Source organism: Canis lupus, chromosome 8 (genome assembly GCF_048164855.1).
Source record: "Canis lupus baileyi chromosome 8, mCanLup2.hap1, whole genome shotgun sequence".
Lineage (NCBI taxonomy): Eukaryota > Metazoa > Chordata > Mammalia > Carnivora > Canidae > Canis > Canis lupus.
This window is the reverse complement of record NC_132845.1, coordinates 64,253,431-64,274,564: the sequence shown is the minus strand read 5'-3', so window position 1 is coordinate 64,274,564 and position 21,134 is coordinate 64,253,431. Positions and strand designations below refer to the sequence as shown.

The 21,134-nt window shown below is 47.7% G+C and overlaps 1 protein-coding gene across 14 annotated transcripts in view; it reads right to left on the bottom strand.

Annotated features, from left to right (window-relative positions):
- Positions 1–21,134, bottom strand: part of SDK1 (sidekick cell adhesion molecule 1) — an 895,654-nt gene that overhangs the window by 236,579 nt on the left and 637,941 nt on the right. For all 14 annotated transcript variants that reach the window (XM_072836835.1, XM_072836824.1, XM_072836827.1 and 11 more), the window contains 3 exons: positions 9,580–9,691; positions 8,674–8,864; positions 31–114 (listed from right to left, as the gene is read on the bottom strand). In XM_072836835.1, the coding sequence (XP_072692936.1) occupies positions 31–114; positions 8,674–8,864; positions 9,580–9,691 (387 nt within the window). The remainder of the gene's footprint in view (positions 1–30; positions 115–8,673; positions 8,865–9,579; positions 9,692–21,134) is intronic.

The following is a 21,134-nucleotide window of genomic DNA, read 5'->3' as shown; positions in this document are numbered from 1 at the left end:
CAGCCTATGGAGCAGCCTCCCCACACTCACCCATGGCTCGACACACGATGTCCACAGTTTCTTCCACTTCCACTAAAATCCGACTCTCGGGCTCAGCAGTGAAATACGGTGGCTCTTTAAAAAAGAGAAAAACAAAATAGCCCCTAAGCAAAAGGTGTATTTCGGGAGATCTGCAAGAGTTGGAACTCCTTTTAAAAACTATTTCTGGAAAGTTCATTAATCGCCATTGTACACACAAACTCAGAATTCAGTCCAAAGGTGGTTTATGTTCTAGGGTTTCAGAAAGCAAATTACTACTCAGGGTGATGGCTACTTTTCCGTTTACGGGCTTGAATCATGGAATATCTTAATTCACATTTTAGAAGGACTATCCCGGGAGGTTCATAAAAGTTTATATTTACAGCACAGTGTTTTATAGGCTAGTTTGTTTCAGTATCTAAACCAAACTCTGATGCGTGGAGCATGTCAAATAAAGCGCCACAGCCGGGGACGGGGCCTGTGTCAGGGAATGGGGTGGCCCATTAACATATTTTTTTAAAGTCTTAGCGGTTCTTCTTCTCCAAAATATAGATTTAATACTTCAATGGAAAGCTAAATAATAGCTAAGAGAAGAAAGAAAAAGGGCCTCTCATCCATCTTTAGGAGCAGAGAAAACTCCACCGCTTGTATATCTCTAGATACTCCCCTCGCCTTTTCAACAAAAAAATAGTGGGTGTATTAAACAGTGAATCTCCTTGGAGAGTAAATTGCAATATTTTTCCTCAGTTTATTCAGCAGAACTTCCACAGTGGCATGGGCAGATTCATCCAGTATGAAGGTGCTAGTGATTTCATTATTGTGGTAACAAAAGGCTGTTGTATTCACTGTCTGTGTGATAATTAATTTCGGGGCACTGTCTTCCTGTGTGGCTGATTTCCACTGTGGCTGTGTGTGATGTGGGTAGTGCAGCCTGGCATGCCTCTTGCACTGACCGGGTCTTTTTTTTTTTCAAGATTTTATTTATTTATTCATGAGAAACACAGAAAGGAGAGAGAGAGAGGCAGAGACACAGGCAGAGGGAGAAGCAGGCTCCATGCAGGGAACCCGACGTGGGACTCCATCCCAGGTCTCCAGGATCATGCTCTGGGCTGAAAATGGGGCTAAACCGCTGAGCCACCGGGGCTGCCCTGACCGGGTCTTTAAAACAGGGTCGAACACACAGGAGAGCAAAGAGCGATGAACACTTAGTGTTTCAAAGACACAACGAAGGAGAGAAGGCTGGAGGTTTCTCCATGGAGATGGAGTTTGGCACCCCGTCTGCGATGACCTGGGTCACTTGGACTCAGGTCGTCTGCCTGAGGCTGGGGCTGTATACTCGCCAGGAGGCTGCAGAGCCCTCTAATGGGTTTTGGGTGTGCGCGGACTGGGTTGAAAGACACACTGCAAAGATTCATGGTCTCTTTTCAAGCTGGTCTCCACTGCACACTCACATGTTCACATTCAGCCATGTTTCCTTCATTAATAATCATGACAGCAGCAAAATTTATATTCCAACTATACAGGAGCTGCATCTTGTCGCAGCCCTCGTGTGCGGGTCATGCCCTATATTCATCAGTGAATACTAAAGTCGATATCTACCTCCATGGTGTGATGAAAGGGATGTGAGGGGAAAAGAAAAAAAAAAAAAGACTAAGTGACAGAGTCAACATTTGCCCGTGGCTAATTACGGTTGTCCTTTTTTAAATTAAACATTTTATTTTGAGATAATTGCAGAGTCCCACACGGTTGTAAGAAATAATAGAGATCTTAGGCATCCTCTGATTTCCCTCAATGGTGACATCCTGCAAAACTACAGCCCAACATCACACCCAAGACACTGACAGCAAAACAGGGGACCTACCCTACTCTCACCTCCCTGGTTCTGCTTGTACGCATATGTGGGCACGCATGGGTGTGTGCAGGTTTGGCCCTAGGCAATGTCACCAGTGCGTGGGCCCATGTACCCACAGTCAAGAGGCAGAATGGGCCCATCACCCGAGGGTCTCACACGCTTCCCTTTTATGACCATGGCCACCCCAACATCCCATCCTTCACCTCTGGCAACCACTCATTTGTTCTCCATCAGTAATCCTATCATTTCAGGAATGATATAAGCATGGAATCATGCACAGTATGTAACCTTTTGAATTGATTTTCATTTGGCCCAAATCCCTTGGGATTCATCCCAGAGTTAGTACACTTTGATAACAAAACCCAGCACATATAAATGGTAATACCACCAGGACCAAAAGGCCTTCCCCCAGGCACTGGGCACAGATACTATCTGGCACCATGGCCAGTGTCCTGATGCCACTCTTCCTTATTCTGCAGTGCCACCCAGGCTCCCCCAAGTGCCTGGGGAGGAACCTAGCGTGGGGTCAGAGACAAGAGTGCTCATCACACAGTTGCCCGAAGCATGCTGGAGCTGAGCAGAGGCAAGGCTCTGGGGCAGGGACACATGAGACGCCTGGCCAAGGTCACTCGTGTGAACACTGCTATTCCCCATCCTAGACAGTTACCATGGGAGCCTGGCACAAACTCACCTGCCCCACATGCTCTGCAGTACCAACTGCAGGGCCGCCAGGCTCCTTGGGCACAGTCTGGAAGGGCATCCTGCCAACGCTTGCAAGGTGCCATCTCTCTCCTCTGGAGCCAATGATCAGGGAGGTTTTAGTAGCTGACAACTAGGAAGACCGGGAGTGGCGTGGGCAAAGCATGTTTGTTCATTCACTAATGTTCCCGCCTCATTCCTGAAACTTTTCCAGGTGGGTGAGTGAAGCAGAGTAGGTGCACAGCTGCCAAGGTACTGAAAGGCCCATGTGGCTTCTGATGGTGATTTTATTTCTTTTCGTACCATCCATGTGTTATGAGTTCTCTCACTGCTGACCCTTCATATCAACGTAACTCAACAGGTACTCAGAAGATTTTTTTCTCTTGACCCACAGCTACTTTTACACGTAGTCAGCTGCAAGGACAAAAGTAGGGGGCACACCAGGCATATCCACAATGAAAGGGCTATGGGTTGAATAATGTGTCGTGAATTAGTTGTCTTGTGCACAGACTCTTGCAACCAATTAACCTCCGAGGGGGAAGTGTGTGTCTTAGCTAATTGGCAGCAACCCTTTCTAGAAAGGGCACACTGCCAACATCGGTGCACACCAGACTTAAAAATTTATCACAACTGTAGCCAATAAAACTGAGGATTGAAACTCACACTTTTACCCCTCTTGAAACAAGATGAAGACATCAGAAAAACGTTCCCATCCCGTGTTGAGAAGCAGCCAGCCATGCTGATCATGCTCCACTGTCCTAGTCTCAGAACAGGAGATGGGATGCCTTCCAGGATGCCTGAACCTGGGGCCTCTGTCAATTCCCCCATTCTCCCAAATGCCAGGGCCTTACAGCACTCATGATGGCCTCATGGAGGCAGCTACGGCAAATGGTCCATGTGTCCCAAGGATTCCTCATGCTCTCCTGCCAAAGGCCTCACATGTAGGACTTACCACAAGACCCAAGGATGCTCCCTATTCTTTTCCAGAATGACCATCTCATCCCAGGGTGTGTCCTTGACTTGTCACCATCAGCCACACATGGTATCTTGGTCCACTGGGAGGGGAAGAATGGCCTCCAGGTGTTCACCTCCCTGGTCACCAGGACCTGTGAACACGTCCTGCTACCTGGCAAGATGGCCTCTGCAGGTGTGGCTAAGGGTGTCAATCTTAAAATGGAAAGGTGGTCATGGGTTGCTGGGCAGGCCCAGTCCCATCACCAGAGCCTTTAAAAACAGTGGCCTTGCTGCCGCTGGAGGAGGAGATGAAGGAGGGAATTCAGAGATCCACAGCATGAGAACTGGCTGGTGCTGCTGGCTGTGGAGAAGGTGGCCTAAGCCACAGGGAGCAGGGCGCCTCTGAGACCTGATAGTGGCCCCAACCAATAGCCAGGAAGGATGCGAGGACCCAGTCTCTCAATCCTATGCCCTGGATCCTGCCCATCCTGAGGAAACCAGGAAGCGGATTCTCCCTGAAAGCCCCCAGGAAGGTGGTCATCCCAAAGGCTTGACGCTGGATTCATCAGGCTATGGCAGAGAAACTGACGGAGCCCACCCCCAGGACTGTGGGGCCCAAGCAGCCCCACAGCCACACTGCCTCCTGCACAGCAGACACTCGCCTTGTTGGCAAATCCCGAGTCGGCCTTCAAGATCAGCCCTAGAATTCCTTATTTGGCAGGGTCCTCCCGGCTTCCTTGCACAGGATGCCCCCTCCACACTGGGCCTTCCTCGGAGAGTGCCTGGCACAGTTTTCGAGGAGACACTTTTTTTTTAAGATTTTATTTATTTATTCCTAAGAGACACACACACACACACACAGAGAGAGAGAGAGAGAGAGAGAGAGAGAGGCAGGGACACAGACAGAGGGAGAAGCTGGCTTCCCACAAGGAGCCCGACATGGGACTCGATCCTGGGTCTCCAGGATCATGACCTGAGCTGAAGGCAGATGCTCAACCACTGAGCCACCCAAGTGTCCCTCCAAGGAGATACTTAAAAACTATCTGCTAGAAGGAGAGCTACAGATTACCAAGGATCTTAAATCCTTGAAGCCCTCCAGGGGAGCAGGTGTGTTCCATTCATCTTTGCAAATCCTCCCTTCATCCTCTCTTGCCAGGCTGGCACTTTAGCAGTGTCCTGCACACACCGTGGGGTCCACAGATGGCTGGCAGATAAGCAAGGGGCAGAGACAGCCAGGGAGCCGGGAAGGACGGATGGTACATGAAGGCACACCCCTGTGGCTCCCTACCGAGTGCACCCTGCTCCGTCCCACAAGGTCACAGCTGGCCTGCCGATCCTGTATTCAGAGCAGACAACCCAAGCACCACTGGTGTTTGCCTCTGGGCTTCATGTGGTCCTAACCTGCTGTACAGGTAAGTTCCAGCTGTGACAGGGCACTGATGATTAACATGGGCACTGCCCATGCAGGCCATATGTAAAAGCGGGAAGAAGACATTTTGAGTTCATCCAAACCAACACAAATGGGTTATAAGACAGGAGTAGAGGGTTTGGCCACCACAGGGCTCTGTTCTGGCCACATGCTCAGATTCCCAGAGGGCCTCCGCCCCTGGTACTTGGTGCACGAGGTCAGGTGCCCCTTCCCACCATTGGTGTGCCCTCTGTGCTGCCATAAGCACATTGTGACAGCCTGCTTTCCACACCAGAGTCCTTGATGTGGGGGCCACGGCTACACACAGTGTAGAAGATGTAAACCCAAGGAGTAGTAGTGGGAAAGGAAGGAAGAGAAGGAGGGGAGGAAGGAAGGAAGGAAGGAAGGGAAGCATTTTATGTTGGGATCCAAACACTAAAGGGTAGCTCAGTCTCAGCTCTAGAAGACCTTCTGGAATAGATATACTTCTTGATTGTGGTATTCCTATCAGCCAGGAGATGATACACATAATCTGTGATTTTTTGATAGTTATGGTACTGTAACTCCTGAATGATCTGTGTATGCAAACCAGAACTGACCGAGACACACAGAGACTCACCCTGATGTGTGTCTGAGTGCGCTGTTGGGGGTGGGGGGTGGGGAGCCAGTGCGTGGGGATGCGGCCACTCACAGAAGCAGGTAAGTGTGTGAACAGCAGTGACAGGAGACAATGTCATTTGTGAGTCTGAACGGGAAGACATACACGCTGCTTCTCACTGAATCTGAGATGTTGCAGTTGTGGGTAAAAGCCATTGTCCTTTTACTTATCCCTGAGAAAAAAGGCTTCCAGGGATTGTGAGACACATCCTGATTTCAGGTACAGTAAAGGTGGAAAATGTGTGTCAACTAATTGTTGGTAAACAACTAATTCAATGCCACAGGTGATATAACTACCAAGAACTAATAAAGCTGCCATTTCTGTGCTTCTGTGGCCCAAACTACTTTTACTGTCCACAGTATGAACCAGTCTCATTTCCTACCTCGTCTACAGTTTATAGTTGTAGAAACTGAGGCCAACAGAGGCAGAGGAACTCGTTTGAGTCCGTGAGTGGTGCTGAGAGAGTCTGAGCCCAAGTGTATCCCCACAGCCCAGCCCATCACATACGGTGTGTGGCTGACCCCCAGGGTGCCCACACGCTCCGGAGCACAGCTGAGAGCAGGGCAACAGCTGGGAGAAGTGCTGAAGGACAGACAGATTCACCAACCAGGTAAGGTGAGTCCTGGGGCGGAAAGGCATTCATCTCAAGCACAGGCATGCACGGATGCTCAGAGTCTGATGGATGACACTCAGAGCCTTGGGTTGGCCTCTCCAAGAAGCAGACAGGAAGACAAGGTTCGCTGCCCCTGGTTTATCTGATAGGTGATAGAAACACCACCAGGAGAGGGAGGTGAGCTGACATGAGCATGCGACCAAGTCAGCTCATCTACTGGGGACACTAGAAGCCAGGGGGAGCACAACCTCCAGATTGCATCTCATCACAGCAGGGAGAGAGCGCCGCTATTTATCCACCTGTCCATTAGAGCCAGTTCTTCCAACCCATCTGGCTCCAGTGGCCAGATGGGGGTATGAGGAGGGAATGGTGGTGCCAGGAGTTGAAGCCAGGAGGGGAAGGGGGCCCGTCAGGTGTCTGCCTCAGCACGTGGGGTGTTGAGTGGCGCAGGGAGTCGGGGGCTTTCAGGGAGCAGGTGGACAGCAGGGCAAAGAGCCCAGGAATAGCAGCAGGCCGGAGTGGAGCAGAGACAGAGGGGAACGTGGACCCAGGAGGCCTGTGCCCCCTGCTGCATGGACAGCCACCAGGACTGCCCGCGGGATGACGCTGCCTGCGCTCCTGTTCAGGCCTTGGAAATTAAGCAAGATGCCAGGAGAGTTGACAGGCGGAAGAAACAGCCGCCACTGCCCTGTCTTGTCTCGTCAGCTGAGATGAAAGTAACTGAAAGGCAGCGTGTTTCCGCCTTCTGACATCCGCCTGCTTGCGGGGACAGCTCCCTGCCCGGCCTCATAGCGTGCAGGGGACCCTCTCTCCCAGACCGCCACTCGGGATTCACAGAGGTGCTCTCAGGGCTCTTCCCAGATGATTCCACCACAAAATCCTACCTGTCAGAGCACATCCTTGTAAATAAGAGGGAATGTAAATCAACATCATAAAGACACAGAGTTGTGTACCTTTCAAAGCTGGGACACAGAGCAATGAACAGTCTGCTTCAGAATTCAGTTGTAAGTGCAAAACCAAAGCTCATAACATAGATTCAAATATTTCTAAACGGAAGTATGATGGAAACAAATGTTCTAGTTTACGGGAAGATAGATTTCTTCTCTTGTTTAAATTACCTTACGATGTTTTAAGACAATCTAGTCCTGTCTCCTGGAGATTGACATGTCACACATTTTAATTTTGGTTCAATCTATAATGTGCTGTGCTCATGTCGCTATGGAAGGGCCGTCATGGGAAAGTCTTCACAGGGAATTGGACCTTGGTGTTGCCCTCCATGTGGAAGTACAATGAGAGAGGCAGCAAGAAAACTGGTTCAGTCCCCTCATGCGGAGTTAGCCACGACGTGTGACTCAAGGCCTGTTCTCCTGATACTTTAAAGATTTTTGTGCTTCATTCAGAGGGACCGACAGGCTTGTGTGTATTTGGTAGAGTTGTTTTCAGGCCACTCCTTTCATGATTGAAAGGAGTGATGCATGCAAGGCAAACTGCCTTTTATGCAGTATTTTTTGATACTCTTGCTCATTTCATAGGAAAATACAAGCTTTTATTCTTTTTTAGTTGGTAAAGTGGCAAACCGCAAAATATGTCATGTGAGGAGCCACTGGTCTCCCCAGGGCTCCTTGCTGATTTGACCTTTCTCATCCTTTTCCCTTCTTCCTGAAAAGGAGAGAAGAGGCAAAGATTCTGCTTCCTGGGGTCAGCTGCCATGGCACCTCTTATCTGCAGCGGCCACCACCCTGCTGGATGGGTCACGGCGATAGTGACCACAGCTACTTAATAAGACTAAAGGTATTACAGAGGCTGAAGAAGCATGAGAAATAAAGGCACTTGCTTCACAATGTAATGTAATCTTACCATAATCTGAAAGCACACTGAGGATCCCCTTAGCCACCGTACAACACACTCACCCTGAACATGGACATGTTCCAGTGTCTAGAGCGAGTCCTGTGTGCCCAATCTCATCTTCTTGCTCTCCCTGGACCCTTCACACATGTCCTGGGAAGCAGCTCTATTCTCACCTTTTAATTTAATAGAAGCTAGTATTCCAAAGGTTTTGTTTTGTTTTGTTTTGTTTCTGGGTCAAAAACTACCAGTAATAGGATAATCTCTGAAAACTGACTCTAACAGCCCCGTGAGGGCTACAGAGAAGCTTAGTGGCAAATAGGCCAGTACAAGAAGGGGATATATGTGACAAGGACATTGCTACACCACTCCCCAAGCTTGGTGATCATTAGTATCCAGAATAACATTTCTTGGAAGCATTTAGAACATCAGTGCTTTGGGTCTAGCAGGCTTATATACTTGGAAAAAGAAGAATGGGGTGAATCTGGAAGGTAGTCTCCACTTCACCCTCATTTTCTGAGTTACAAAGGGAGCAGGTGAGGCACGGATGTTCCCAGGCTGCTTCTGAGGCAGCACCGTGTGGGCTGCTCCCCAGGGACTGTGTGCCGTCTGCCGCCCAGCATTACCTATGATAGACAGAAAGGCTTTTGCTGTGGCTGCGTCGAAGGTGCTCCCACTCAGCGTTGCCTCGCAGACGTACAGCCCAGTGTCTGCAGACGTCGGGTTGCTGATGGTGAGGCGCCTCCCAAAGCTGTGGAGCCCACCACTGATCCTCACTCCGTTCCTCTTCCAGTTTACATGCAGCTCTTGGATGGGCCTGGGAGGACGCAGGGCATTAGTGACAAAGATGGTGAATCATGCAGATGGCAATAATAATAATTTCAGGCCCTCAGCACAAGCTTGACAAAGCTAATTCTACCAGGAACCATGGCGGGTTGAACAATGGACATTTAAAAATCAATCCCGATACGGCCTGACTCCCTTACGGCATGCATCAACAATACATTCTGCTCAAGGGCTATTGAGCAAGGATAGCTAATTGCAGCAGCAATGGACCATAAGTGCTAATGATTCCATTTGCTCAGGAAAAGAATGTTTAAAATAAATACTATTAGGGGACCTGGCTACATGGGAGGCACAATGACGGGAATGGTATTCTGGAGAGACCACTCACTGGGCCAAGAACACCCAGGACTGCAGAAGAGAAGAGGGATTAACTCTTTCCTTTGTATCCATGGGATTGAACTCCTGGCTTGAATTCAGCTGGACTCCCAGAGGCCCTCTGCCAGCACCCACAGCTAAACTGAAAGCAGGGCTTTCCAGTATAAATGGTACATTCAACGTAAGTACTGGGATACCAGGCTTGGAGATTCAGTTCCCCATCTTCCCATGCATGTTGTTCATGTAGACTTGGTGGACCAACCAGACCACCACTGCTAGAGGGGAAGCACATGGTGATGTGTCTTTCCACCAGAGTCATCTCATTACAGTAATAATGGATTCATATCCTCAGGGGATGACTAACCACATACCTGGCATTGGCTATGCATTCCAAGGTGATCTCGCTGGACCCAGCCACAACGCTTCTGTTGCCAGGGGGGACCACAATGACGGGAGCCATGGTTTCGGGTGTGCCAACATCTCCTATGGCAGAGAAAGCAAAAGTCCACGGGACTCTCCTAAGTATGGAAGATGTGAAGACTGGCACATAACAAATGTGGGATCATGTCAAGCCACTCTGATAGGACACCCGAATGTCCCAACCCCACCCCAACCATTTGTGGGAGCCCTTAGGTGTGGTCACTGTCACTGGTCTTCATCAGACTGTAGGAGTCTGCAGTGGAGTCCACAGCCTGTAAGCAAATATTATGACTGGAAATGAAGGGAACCAGAGCCTTACATTGACACCTGTACCTTGTGTGCATAAGGGCTTTAAAGTGGTGAGCATTTTCCAAAATGCTTGCTGACTTTATTTTTTTTATTGACTTAAGACCTTGCTTATTGAGTTACCTAGTCCACCCACTATTTTCAAATCTGCTCAATTCCACAAATATTCCATGTATCAGGCCCTCTGCTGGGCACGTGTGCTGTTAGAAAGTGGCCAGCTTTCTCACTTGGGCCCAAATTTGACTCCCTGAAGCAAACAGATTCAATCAACAAAGTTTTCTGTCCTGTGTACTTTCAATCCCTTTTTCTTCTCTGAAAAGTAAATATCCTGAATCCACTCTGTTTTTTGTGTATCAAATTATAAATAATTTAGCTCCTACTTCTGGTGACAAGGGAGAAAAAAATATAACATGTTTTTACTACTTTTCTCTAAAATACATGTAATATCAAAATTAAACTACCCACAGCCCACTTGATTGTTGTTTATGAAGACTGATCAAACATTTTTGGACCAGGGATTTCAATAAATGGTAGAGAAGGCAGAGACTGGAAATAAAAATAAATTTAGGTCCCACTAACGTGAAATGTTTCATCTAGTACCTGGCACTGGAGAGCTGTGCCCCTGTGCCTAGCACTGGGGACAGCTCTGGCAGTGAGGCTCTTGCCAGGAGCTGCAGTGGGGTTAGTGCTGCTAAGTGAGCACAGCAGGGAAAACAAGAACTGGCCCTGTCTGTGTTCTGGCTTCACTGCTTAAGTAATATGTGATTTTTTTATTTAAAGGTTCACATGGGAGCTTCTGGGTGGCTCAGTGGTTGAGCATCTGCCTTTGGCTCAGGTCATGATCTCTGGGTCCTGGAATTGAGTCCCATACTAGGCTCCCTATGGGACCCTGCTTCTCTCTCTGCCTATGTCTCTGCCTCTCTCTGTGTGTCTCTCATGAACAAATAAGTAAAATCTTTTAAAAAAATATAAAGGTTCATGTGAATAAAAAAAAAAAAAAAGCTTGATGTGGGCAGAGCTAACACATTAATTTTTTAACCTATACACTGATTACGTGGATAGAGACCAGTTTCCACGAGTCTGGGCCTCCCCAGCCTCTCTGCCTCCAAGGCGAGCCCAGCAGGACCTGAAAACCTCCTTCTGATGCTCTCTGCTACCAATGTCCTAGAGGCCGCTGAGATGCTTGTCGGATTCCTTGGGAGATGCCCGAGTGCAGATACTTTCAGGATGGGGCAAAGGACAGAGGCTGACTGCCAATCAGATTAACAATCTACCTGTCATCTGTGAAAGTTGCTGATGAGGAGAAATGACCTGAGAAGCTAATATTTGCAAATAGTTATGTGAAGTGAAGGAGAGCAGCAGCGAATGCTCAAAGGTCACTGAGCAAGGTGCTAATTTGGCATTAATCACCACTCAGCCACAGTGGCAGAAAAGGAAGCCCGTGCTCAGCACTTGTCACCGCCTGGGGAGGGAGGACAGGCCCTGGCGCACGTGGACCCTGGGAGATGGCATGCCATGCAGAGCAATGCCAGGGCTGAGCTTGCGGGCCCTCAGGGGTGCAGGGGACAGGGCAGTGCCATCCTGTCGTGGGTGCCAGCTACACCAGCAGATGGAGCAGTCCTTCGTTAGGCTTCAGACACAGCAAGTGGTATTTAAGTCACACAATATTCCCCAGGCGCCTCCCAGCGGGGTCGGCAGGACAAGTCCACTGACAACTCGGATTTGAATCAGGGCACAGGACACTTGTTGGAAAAGTAGGGGTAGGAGGTGCAGATTAACACATGGTTGCTCCTAGGTGGAGTATGTATGATACTGGTGGCAAGGTGATCTTGACTCCTGGGAGCAAAGCCATGCATTTGCTATTGACACTGCTGTCACAACTTTTAAGTAAAATTTTACCTAGTGCCCAGAAAGCAGATCTCCCAACAGCAGAGACATTGCTCATGACAGGACACCATGTTGGGGGCACTCTTCTGAAGCATTTAAATTTCAATTGAATTTGCTTGAGCACATGGGTGAAACAGACCAGCACAGAGAGGCTTCAAAATGCACCTGCCCCTGCATGACCACTTCACTTGTCACCTGGCAGCTTCGGTCATGTGGGAGATTCACTGTTATTCTGAAGAGACCCTGGGTCTCAGATGCAGGGGTCTGTCCTCTGGGCCATTCATCTTCAGTGGAGGAGACCCTGACCTATGAGTCCCTCTGCCTGTCCTATTGAGTGGCTGCATACAGTAGCGGGGTAGGAAGTAGATCGGTCTAGAGACAAACTATTAACTCTTCCCTCCATCTCCAGCTCCAGGTCATAACTGGCCCCTCCATGGCCCAGCCCACTCCAGCTGTCCCCAGGCATGTACCTCTGCCCCCATGGCCCCCACTCCTTCCTCCTTGAGCAGTTCTCCAGAAACTGGTTTCACCTGCCATCTGTGAATCCGTCCTGTCTCCTTGTCATTATGCTCCTCAGTCTCTTTTTCCTTTACCGCTTTTCAGAGGTTTTTTTTTTCTTTTTTTCAGTGAGAGGCGGTAATAGAGGTGCTTTATCTGCCATTTTGAACCTGCCATGCTGACTTATCTACCCATTTTTCCCCCCACATTCAATTTTTAGAAGAGAGATGTAAAGAAGAATATCTAGGCATTTCAAAAAGAATAAAACAACCTCTTTATTTCTGCTCTTCCATAGCACTGAGATACAAAAGCACTCAAAATCCTTAATGATTGGTTATTTTTTCATAAATATTTCATAAATATTCCACAATAATGAGTCACTGCTCCCTCCTCCACCAGGGATATAACCCCTTCCCTCAATGGTCTACATTAACACAACATGGTTTAAACGCTATATGCCAGTGTATTAAGAATTATTTCCGAGAAGAATGAAAACAGAAGGAAGCGGGAGGGGAATGCACTTTTCCAAAGCTCCCGCGTAGCCACCACACCTCCTACTAAATAAATGACTGCGAACGTTCAATCTAACAACAAGACAAGAGAGCTATTACTGCTCCCCTTTTACAGACGAGAAAATTGAGTGTCACATGAATTCAAATGGCAGAGAAAGGGCTTAAATAAAGGAAAGTCTCCATCCGAAATTTGTCAACTTCTTTTCCCATAATGATGTCTGCTCCTAATAGAGACTTGGATGGTGCTCAGTTAACCAAAAATTAAATTAACTAGAATGCTCCTTCCCCCAACCATTTCCTTGAGACTTTACTATAGTTTTTCACCAGAACACGTCCTAGGCTGGTTTTAGGTGCTTGGAAGTGAAGATGTGGAATCAGAAGAGGCTTTCTGCAGAGGTCAGCAGCAAATGGACCCCAGGCAGCTTCAGTGGAGGCCTCTTTGTAGTTGCGGGAACACAGCATTTGAGCCCGGAAACAGCACCTAATCCTAGTCAATCCCCCGGCTCAAACCCCTTAATCGCTGGAGAGCTGAGTAGGGAGAAGCTGTCTAGGTTGCATTTAATTAAAAGTACATTTAAAGAATATCAAATCTCTCAAACAACAACAAAAAGGTTCAAAGTTTGCCTGAACTCCTAAGCTGCAGAACTGCTACAGATGAAGGAGGATAAATGGCAGACGCCCTGCTGTGCTGCTTTATGGGGAGAGAGACGGGGGATCAGGAACCCAGGAGTGGTGGGGAGTGAGGAGGAAACCTAGCTATCTCTGGGATGCCCAAGCAGAGGGCATTCCAGGCAGGGGACACAGCGCTGAAGGGCCCTCACTGTACAGCAGCTCGGAGTGCTGGAGGGGCTGCTGGGGGTTGCAGGCTGGAGCCCAGAGGGCAAGGGGAGATGTGGGGCGAGGTGTGATGATGGGAGGGGTCAGCTCAGGGAAAGCCAAGTACCTGGGGAGACTTCTGGGCAATATCCTAAGGGTGGATGGGAAGGTACTGGAACGTTTGGGGCAGAGGGTGATATGATGTCAGTTTTAAGAATCAAACTCTGGAATCCATTGCAGGGACCAAAGGAGGGCAAGAGAGGTCAGCCAGGAACAGAGACTGTGTGCTGGAGGTGGAACTAGGTTTGGAGCATTTTTCAAGGGCAGAGTCAGAGCTTGTTGATGATTGGATATGGGGATGTCTGTGGAAGAGGAGCTGTGGAGAGAGAAGATGCCATTTCTAAGGGGGAAAGACCAAGCGGGTGGACTTTTGGGAAGCAGTTCAGGAACTGGGTTTTGGATGTATTGGATGGAATGAGATGCCTACTGATCTCTAGGGTCAGCAGCGACCCCAGTGTACTCCTTCACACTTGGGTTTTACCTTTCTGCTCCCAAAGTTCATTTTGTGTCTTGTTTTCAACACCACCTCTGCCCATTCCTCAAAAGATTAAAAATACAACTACCATATGATCTAGCAATCCATTTCTGGGTATGAACCCAAAGGAAAAGAAATCACTAACTCAAAGAGATGTCTGCACGCCCATGTTCAAGGCAGCATCATTCACAACAGCCAAGATATGGAAATGAACTGTGTGTCTGTCTGTAGCTAAATAGCTAAAGAAAATGTGGTGCATTTATGAAATATAATTCAGCCATGAGAAAGAAGGAAATCTTGTCATTTGGTACAACATAGATGAACTTTGAGGGCCTTGTACTAAGTGAGATGAGTCCGAGAAAGATAAATATTGTATGATCTCACCTACATAAGGAATCTATAAATGTGGAACTCCTAGAAACAGAACAGACAGGTGGTTGCCAGAAGCAGGGAGGAGGAGAAACCAGTAAAGGTAGTCAAAAGGGACAAACTTTCATTTATAAGGTAAAGAAGATCTGAGGATGTAATGTTAAAAAAAAAAAAAAAAGTATGTAGGCATCGCCAAATGTCCACTGCGTAGCAAAACTGTGCCCGGTTGAGAACCACTGGTTCTAGGTCATACCCCTGGTCAGTGATATGGGCAGGAATAAAAATGAATAAAAATTCTTCCTTTAGAGTAAAAAAAAAAAAAAAAAAAAACAACAGAAAAAAGAAAAGAAAAAGTAAAGGAAAGAAAGCAAGCCTTCTGCTGTGGAGTGATAACTAGATAGACTCTCCTAACTGGGGTCTCAACGTCCACCTGGGCACTCTTCCTTGTCCCAAGCACTGCAGCCTGCGGGCAAGCCCGGATGACCCCATTCAGACAGCTGCCCGGGAACGCCGCCCCCACGGGTTCGGGCCCAGCAGGGCACACCAGACTAATGAATGACATCCAGCATCGGTCTGGGCACGCGGCTTCCTGAGCCTCTCTAGGCCCAGCTCCGTCCTTACTGGGCAGAGCCTGGAACGGCCCGAGGCCCGAAGCAGGGTGTGCCACTTACCTCGGAGCCTAACACGCTCGGACATGCAGCTGGTCTCCCCCTGACCCATCCCCCCCGCCCCGGAACTGTCCCCATAACTGTGACTTCCTTGCTTCCTATTTCCTTGCATTCCACTGTGAGGAGAACACGCAGTGATGATGTGCTTGCTGTTGACCGTCAGCCCCTTCTTCTCAAGCTGTTCTGTTGGACACGTAGACATAGTGACGTGGGGTGCTGGCCCAGTCCCTGGGAACAGACTCCATCAGGCTCCCCTTGCCCTGCGCCCCTAATCCCTTGGTCCTTCTCACTGCAAGCTTCTCTCCCTGCCCCCAACTATCCGTGACGAGGTTCCCACGTGCCCAGCACCTGAAAGGCACAATTATGACGAAAACAGTTTTGAATCCAATCAACCTGGAAATGCCACCACAGCTCCTCATTGGGAACAAGGCACTGAACTTCTCAGAGTATTTGTCAAATGACAGGCATTTTGCAGGGCCATTACCAGGGAGGGTAGGCATCTGCATGTCCATAGGGATGCGCAAGGAGCCCAGAAGGCACTGTGAACCTGGAGGCTAACAGCACTATGGTGGGATTGAGAAGGAAGCCCTCATCCCACCCCCCAGCTCTGTGCCCCAGCTGCCTCTGTCTGTTTTGCCAGTGCTGTCCTCCCCACGGGGCCCTGTCCTTGCTCTTCCCACCACGGGCGTAAGATGAACACCCTGCAGCCCCATTTTCAGCACAGAGGCACAGCCTACACTTGGATCCTCAGCACAGGCACATTTCCCCACCCTCTTCTTACAAACATATCAACATCTCCTTAAAAAATACAGACTTGTCTCTTTCAGGAAAGAGCCTGTGCCTGAAAGCAGTGGGATTTTCTAGGACATCTGAGAAAGCGGATCTCATGTTTGGGTTTCCTCTATAGCACCACTGTCTTGAGTTTCCTGATTCATAGGTGGGTGCCCCTGGCAAATACGCCTCAGGAAAGCTTTGCAGCAGCCAGCTCCAACAGGGCTGAGGCTGTAGGCTCGGCTCCCTGCATGCCACCCCAATCTTCTCCGGGCCACACCAGAAAATAATGAGGTCGAACGCTGCCCTCAACCTAAAGGTGCTGAGTCACATTTGCCCTGAGATACAAAACCCAGGCACAATTGCCACATAAACATGTGCAAGATGAGCAAGCCACGCGCCCTTCTGACATACAAGTAGACTTCTTCTATGAGAGACGCCTTTGTTAGTGGAAAAAATGTTAGTATGACAGCTGCCACACTTTCTAAGATTAGAAGGAAACTCTGGCTCTTCGATTCTTAGTATGTCTACAGCTACAGGGTTTTTATTTCTGTGAAAATAGGATCTCATCAAGAAGCTGGCAGGTAATGCAATCTACAGGACTATTTGAAACCTCAAAAGCTTCCTGCTCCAAAAACAACTGGCCCCCAAATTTGGAGGAACAAAAGAGAAAATAGGGTTGAAAACAAACCAGGGAGTAAAAGACAATGAAGGCTCTCAGTATTGAGCAATCAATCTTTAGCTTTTCTTTTTTTAATCTTTGTTCAATACTATTAATAATAACATATATGGGTTGTGCTGAGCAGATGACATAACAGTTACAGAAATGCTTTAAAATTCAGGCAACTGGCTATTTGGACAGAGCAACAGTGGCCTCTCCCGAGCCAGCACCATAGGTGCCCTGGCTCCTCTGGCACATGGTTCTCAGCTCACTGCAACATCACGATGCGCTGGTAGGTCTATCTACCTTTGAAAAAAATTTTTTAGAGATTTTATTTATTTGAGAGAAAGACCACGAACAGGAAGAGAGGCACAGGGAGAGAGAGAAAAAGACTCCCCGCTGAGAAGGAAGCTTGACCCAGGGCTTGATCCCAGGACCAAGATCATGACCTGAGCAGACACTTGACAACCTGAGCCACCCAGGTGCCTATAGGCCTGTCCACCCTTTGGAATGAGGGACAAATGCACCATTCATCTTGGTATGAAACAGTGTGCCTTGGCCTTAACAGCCGTTTGGCAAGTACTTGTTAAATGGAGAATTAAGTCTTATCCAAATAGAACAGGGTTGGTTACCATCAGCAGAGCATCACCCGTTCAGGACAATGCTACAGAGCATCACAGCAGAGCATTACGGCTATATGACCACTACAGAGCATCACAGCAACAGTAACAATGCCCTATTTCAAGTGCACTGCAACCACGCACTCCACTAGCACTGGGGATTCCAAGTTTTAATGGCACGAGGTCAGTGTCATCAAGGAGGTGTGTTTAGCAGAGGAAGATGTCCCGTAAACAGAGTATCAACAGGTTGTTGGGCTAGAAGAGGAACAGGGAGGGGCATAGCAGGACCTGGTTGGTGTGTGGTGGGGAGCTTAACTCTTCCAGGGGAATGAGGAAAGCCTAAGCCATGTCTTTGGAAAATGGATAGGCACTCATCAGGGGGAGGAGAAAGGAAAGGAACAGGAACAGGAAACAAAGAAGGGGGAAACCCATCCAGCCTATGTGGAAAAGTGCAAGTCCTTCTGGAGGTCAAGGGGAAGTGGGTCTAAGTGTGGCGTGATCAGGGTCCACACGACCCGCGGACTCAATCCAGTAAGGAATGGAATTGTCACCAGAGGACCCTAAGAAGGGGGCTATAATGAGTAAGAGATGGAGGGATGACACAGGGAGGAGGTAGAGGCAGCTGGTTTATGCACAGGAGGGCTCCAGGTTGCTGGCTGGAGTGGTCTGGGTGGATGGCAGAGCGACTCGGGTGAAAACTTGGAAGAGAGAAGGATTGGGGGTGAGGACATGGGCAAGTTAGGATGGAGATACAGGAAGGAGTTTGCAGAGAAGGCTATGCTCAGGTGCCTGTGGGGGGTCTAGGGGGCAGGTGCAGGGAGCATGGGCTGGTCAGCGTGGGAGTGGGGACAAATCCCGAGACAGGAAGGCCTCTCTGGGAAAGCAGGGGAAGCGAGGATGGAGGGCAGGCCTGGGACAAAACCCCAGCAGCACCTTTGCCAACCTTTGATGGGCAGGCCAAGGCCACAAAGCACTGCGAGGGGAGTGGTCAGAGGAGGAGGTTATAACACTACAGAAATGAGACTTTGTGCCATTCTTTTTTTCCAGGTGGACTGGAATTCACATTTATAAAATTGAGGCTAAAAAATTCTGCTCAGCTTTTAAAAGATTTTATTTAATTTTATTTAAATTCAGTGAATTAACAAATAGTGTGTTACGAGTTTTGGAGGTAGAGATCAGATGCATCAGTTGCGTTTAGCACCCAGTGTTCATTGTATCACATGCCCTCCTTCATGCCCATCAGCCAGTTACCCCATCCCTCTACCCTCATCCCCTCCAGTGACCCTCAGTTTGTTTCCTATGGTTAAGAGTCTCTTAAAGTTTGTCTCCCTCTCTGATTTCATTTTATTTTATTTTTCCCTCCATTTTTCTATGTTCCTCTGTTTTGTTTTTTAAATTACACATGAATGAGATCATATGAGAATTTCTCTCTGACTTATTTCGCTTGGCACAATATCCTCTAGTTCTGTCCACGTCGATGCACATGGTAAGATTTCATTTTTTGATGGCTGAGTAGTATTCCATTGTATATATATATATACACCACACCCTCTTTATCTATTCATCTGTCGATGGACATCTGGGCTCTTTCCATAGTGTGGCTCTTATGGACATTGCTGCTATAAACATTGGGGTCCAAAGGCCCCTTAGGAGCACCATGTTTGTATCCTTTGCTCTGTTCAGTTTTTGAAGATGAATCTTCGAATTTGTATTGTGGGACAACTGCTGAGGAATGCAGAGCTATATGTAGATAAAAATCCTGATTCTCAGCAACAAGGGTTTCACTGCACCACAAAACATATGGAGAACCGTCGAGCTGGAGACATTCTTTGTTCAGTTTCTGCAAACGGGCTGGTTCTGACCCCTCTCAGCCTGCTCTCTGACAATAAGAAGCCTCATTTAATTGGTCAGTCTTTTGTGATTCTTGACCTTCTCCCATGCACAGCAAGGGATACCGGTGCTCTTCTGAGGGGATGGGTAAAAACAGCTCCAAGATATTCTATTTAAAGAAAATCAGGTGGCTTTTCTGTTTATCAATTGCTTTTGCAGCTACTTGGAGTCTATCATCCTTCCCTGCATTATTAAAGTGGCCTGGCAAAGGGATTAAGTGCTTTCCTGCCTGCAGAAGCATGGCAACAGGTACATCTGATCTCTTGCCACCCTGGGGAGCCAGCATCTCAACAGCTCAAATCCTGTAATGCTGAACCAACCCAGGATACATATTTTTAAGAGACTGACATACACATATATATATTTATATTTATATATATCTCCAAGAATTCATAGAAATCAATATTACTTTTTTCATTAAAATGTGCTACAGTGCAAGGTATGTCAGCAACAGACAGACCAGGTCATTCTCTAAGACTGCACAAGCTGATTTCCTCGCAGCAGAACCTGGGCAATGTCAATGGGCACTGTTTTTTGACAATGAATAAACGGCATGATTTCTTTCCTGATGGGGGGAAAAATAACCCTCTTCACTAAGTAGAAGGTTCCTCTACTTCTTACTTTGGCCAAGTTCACTTTTTAATTTGGAGTCAGCCAGCACCTGAAGAGGTGAAGCTGGAGTATTAATTTCTGGGTTAATAATCTGTTGTGTGTGGAGGTATCTAAGGATACTTTCCTGTTCTTTTAGATGCCATGTCCCTCATCATTTGTCAGCAGAACCTGGGCACAAACCACAATGGCATCACACCAGTGCAGGGAGAAGGCAGCGGGGGGTGGGAGTGGCACTGGCGGCATGCTTATGGGGGCAAACCCAATCACAAATGCTCTCGTGGTTTTCTGAAGAGGAGTGTGCACCAGCTGACTCGATTCTTCTTGTTTACTGTCCAACAGGAGGAGGGAAAGAAAAATGGGAGGAAATACAGCACTCTGGGCCATTTACAATTTTATCTTTACATGTACTTCCATTTTTATCTCAATACACTTCTGGACTTTTTTATAGACAAGAGACGATAAATAAAATAATATGACAGTTTGACAAACAATCCAGGAGTTTCTTTTCTTCTCATTTATAATATATTTGAAAACTTGCACATTTGGAAATGAATGGAATGTAACAAAGAATGTGTTTTCATCAGCTTTGTACTGGGCAGAGAAAAATGAAGGTAATAGAGATAGCTCTACAGTGGGCTTATTTATCTATTTATTTGGGGATGAGCGCAAATTGGTATACAGAAGACAGGATTTAGGAACTGCATGACTGGACACTGGAGTGATCCAAATATCTGATTCAAAAGATAGGAGCTGATAACCTGCCTTTTATTTAAACACATAAATGCATAATCTGCCACTTAATAGAAGAACCATAACCAATAGAAAAACTGGGACTATAAGCAGTTTGGGTGGGCCAGAGGGGTAAGATAATACGTTTTTCACAAGATTAGGTCAATTTTCTGAATGGCATTCTAAAATTATTGAGAATGTAATTAGGAACAATAACAGATTACTTTTAGCTTTAATGAAGAAATTCCCTTGAGTACATTTGCCAAACATGCAAATCTGGGCATGGAGTCAAGCCCACCGGGGCAATCGCTGCCCATCTGAGGCTGTTAGCAAGGACAATGTGAAAATGCAGACACCTTGGAAGAGGCCTCTGAAGGCTCAGTCCTCCTCCACCCCCCAAGCTGGAGGAGCTCTCTCGCAAAAAGTTCTCTTCAAAGTTCAAATAAGAGACACAAAATATTTAGAAGTTGGTAGATCTGTAGGAAGAACAGCATTGCACTTACTAAACTGTAAAGGAGGGATCAGAGCATTTGATTTTTCCCTAATGGCCACCAACCCATCATTTTGAGGATAGAAGCTATGCTGCCTGGTGATCTCTGCCTCTGCCGGCTAGAGAGCTCCATGACGAGGAG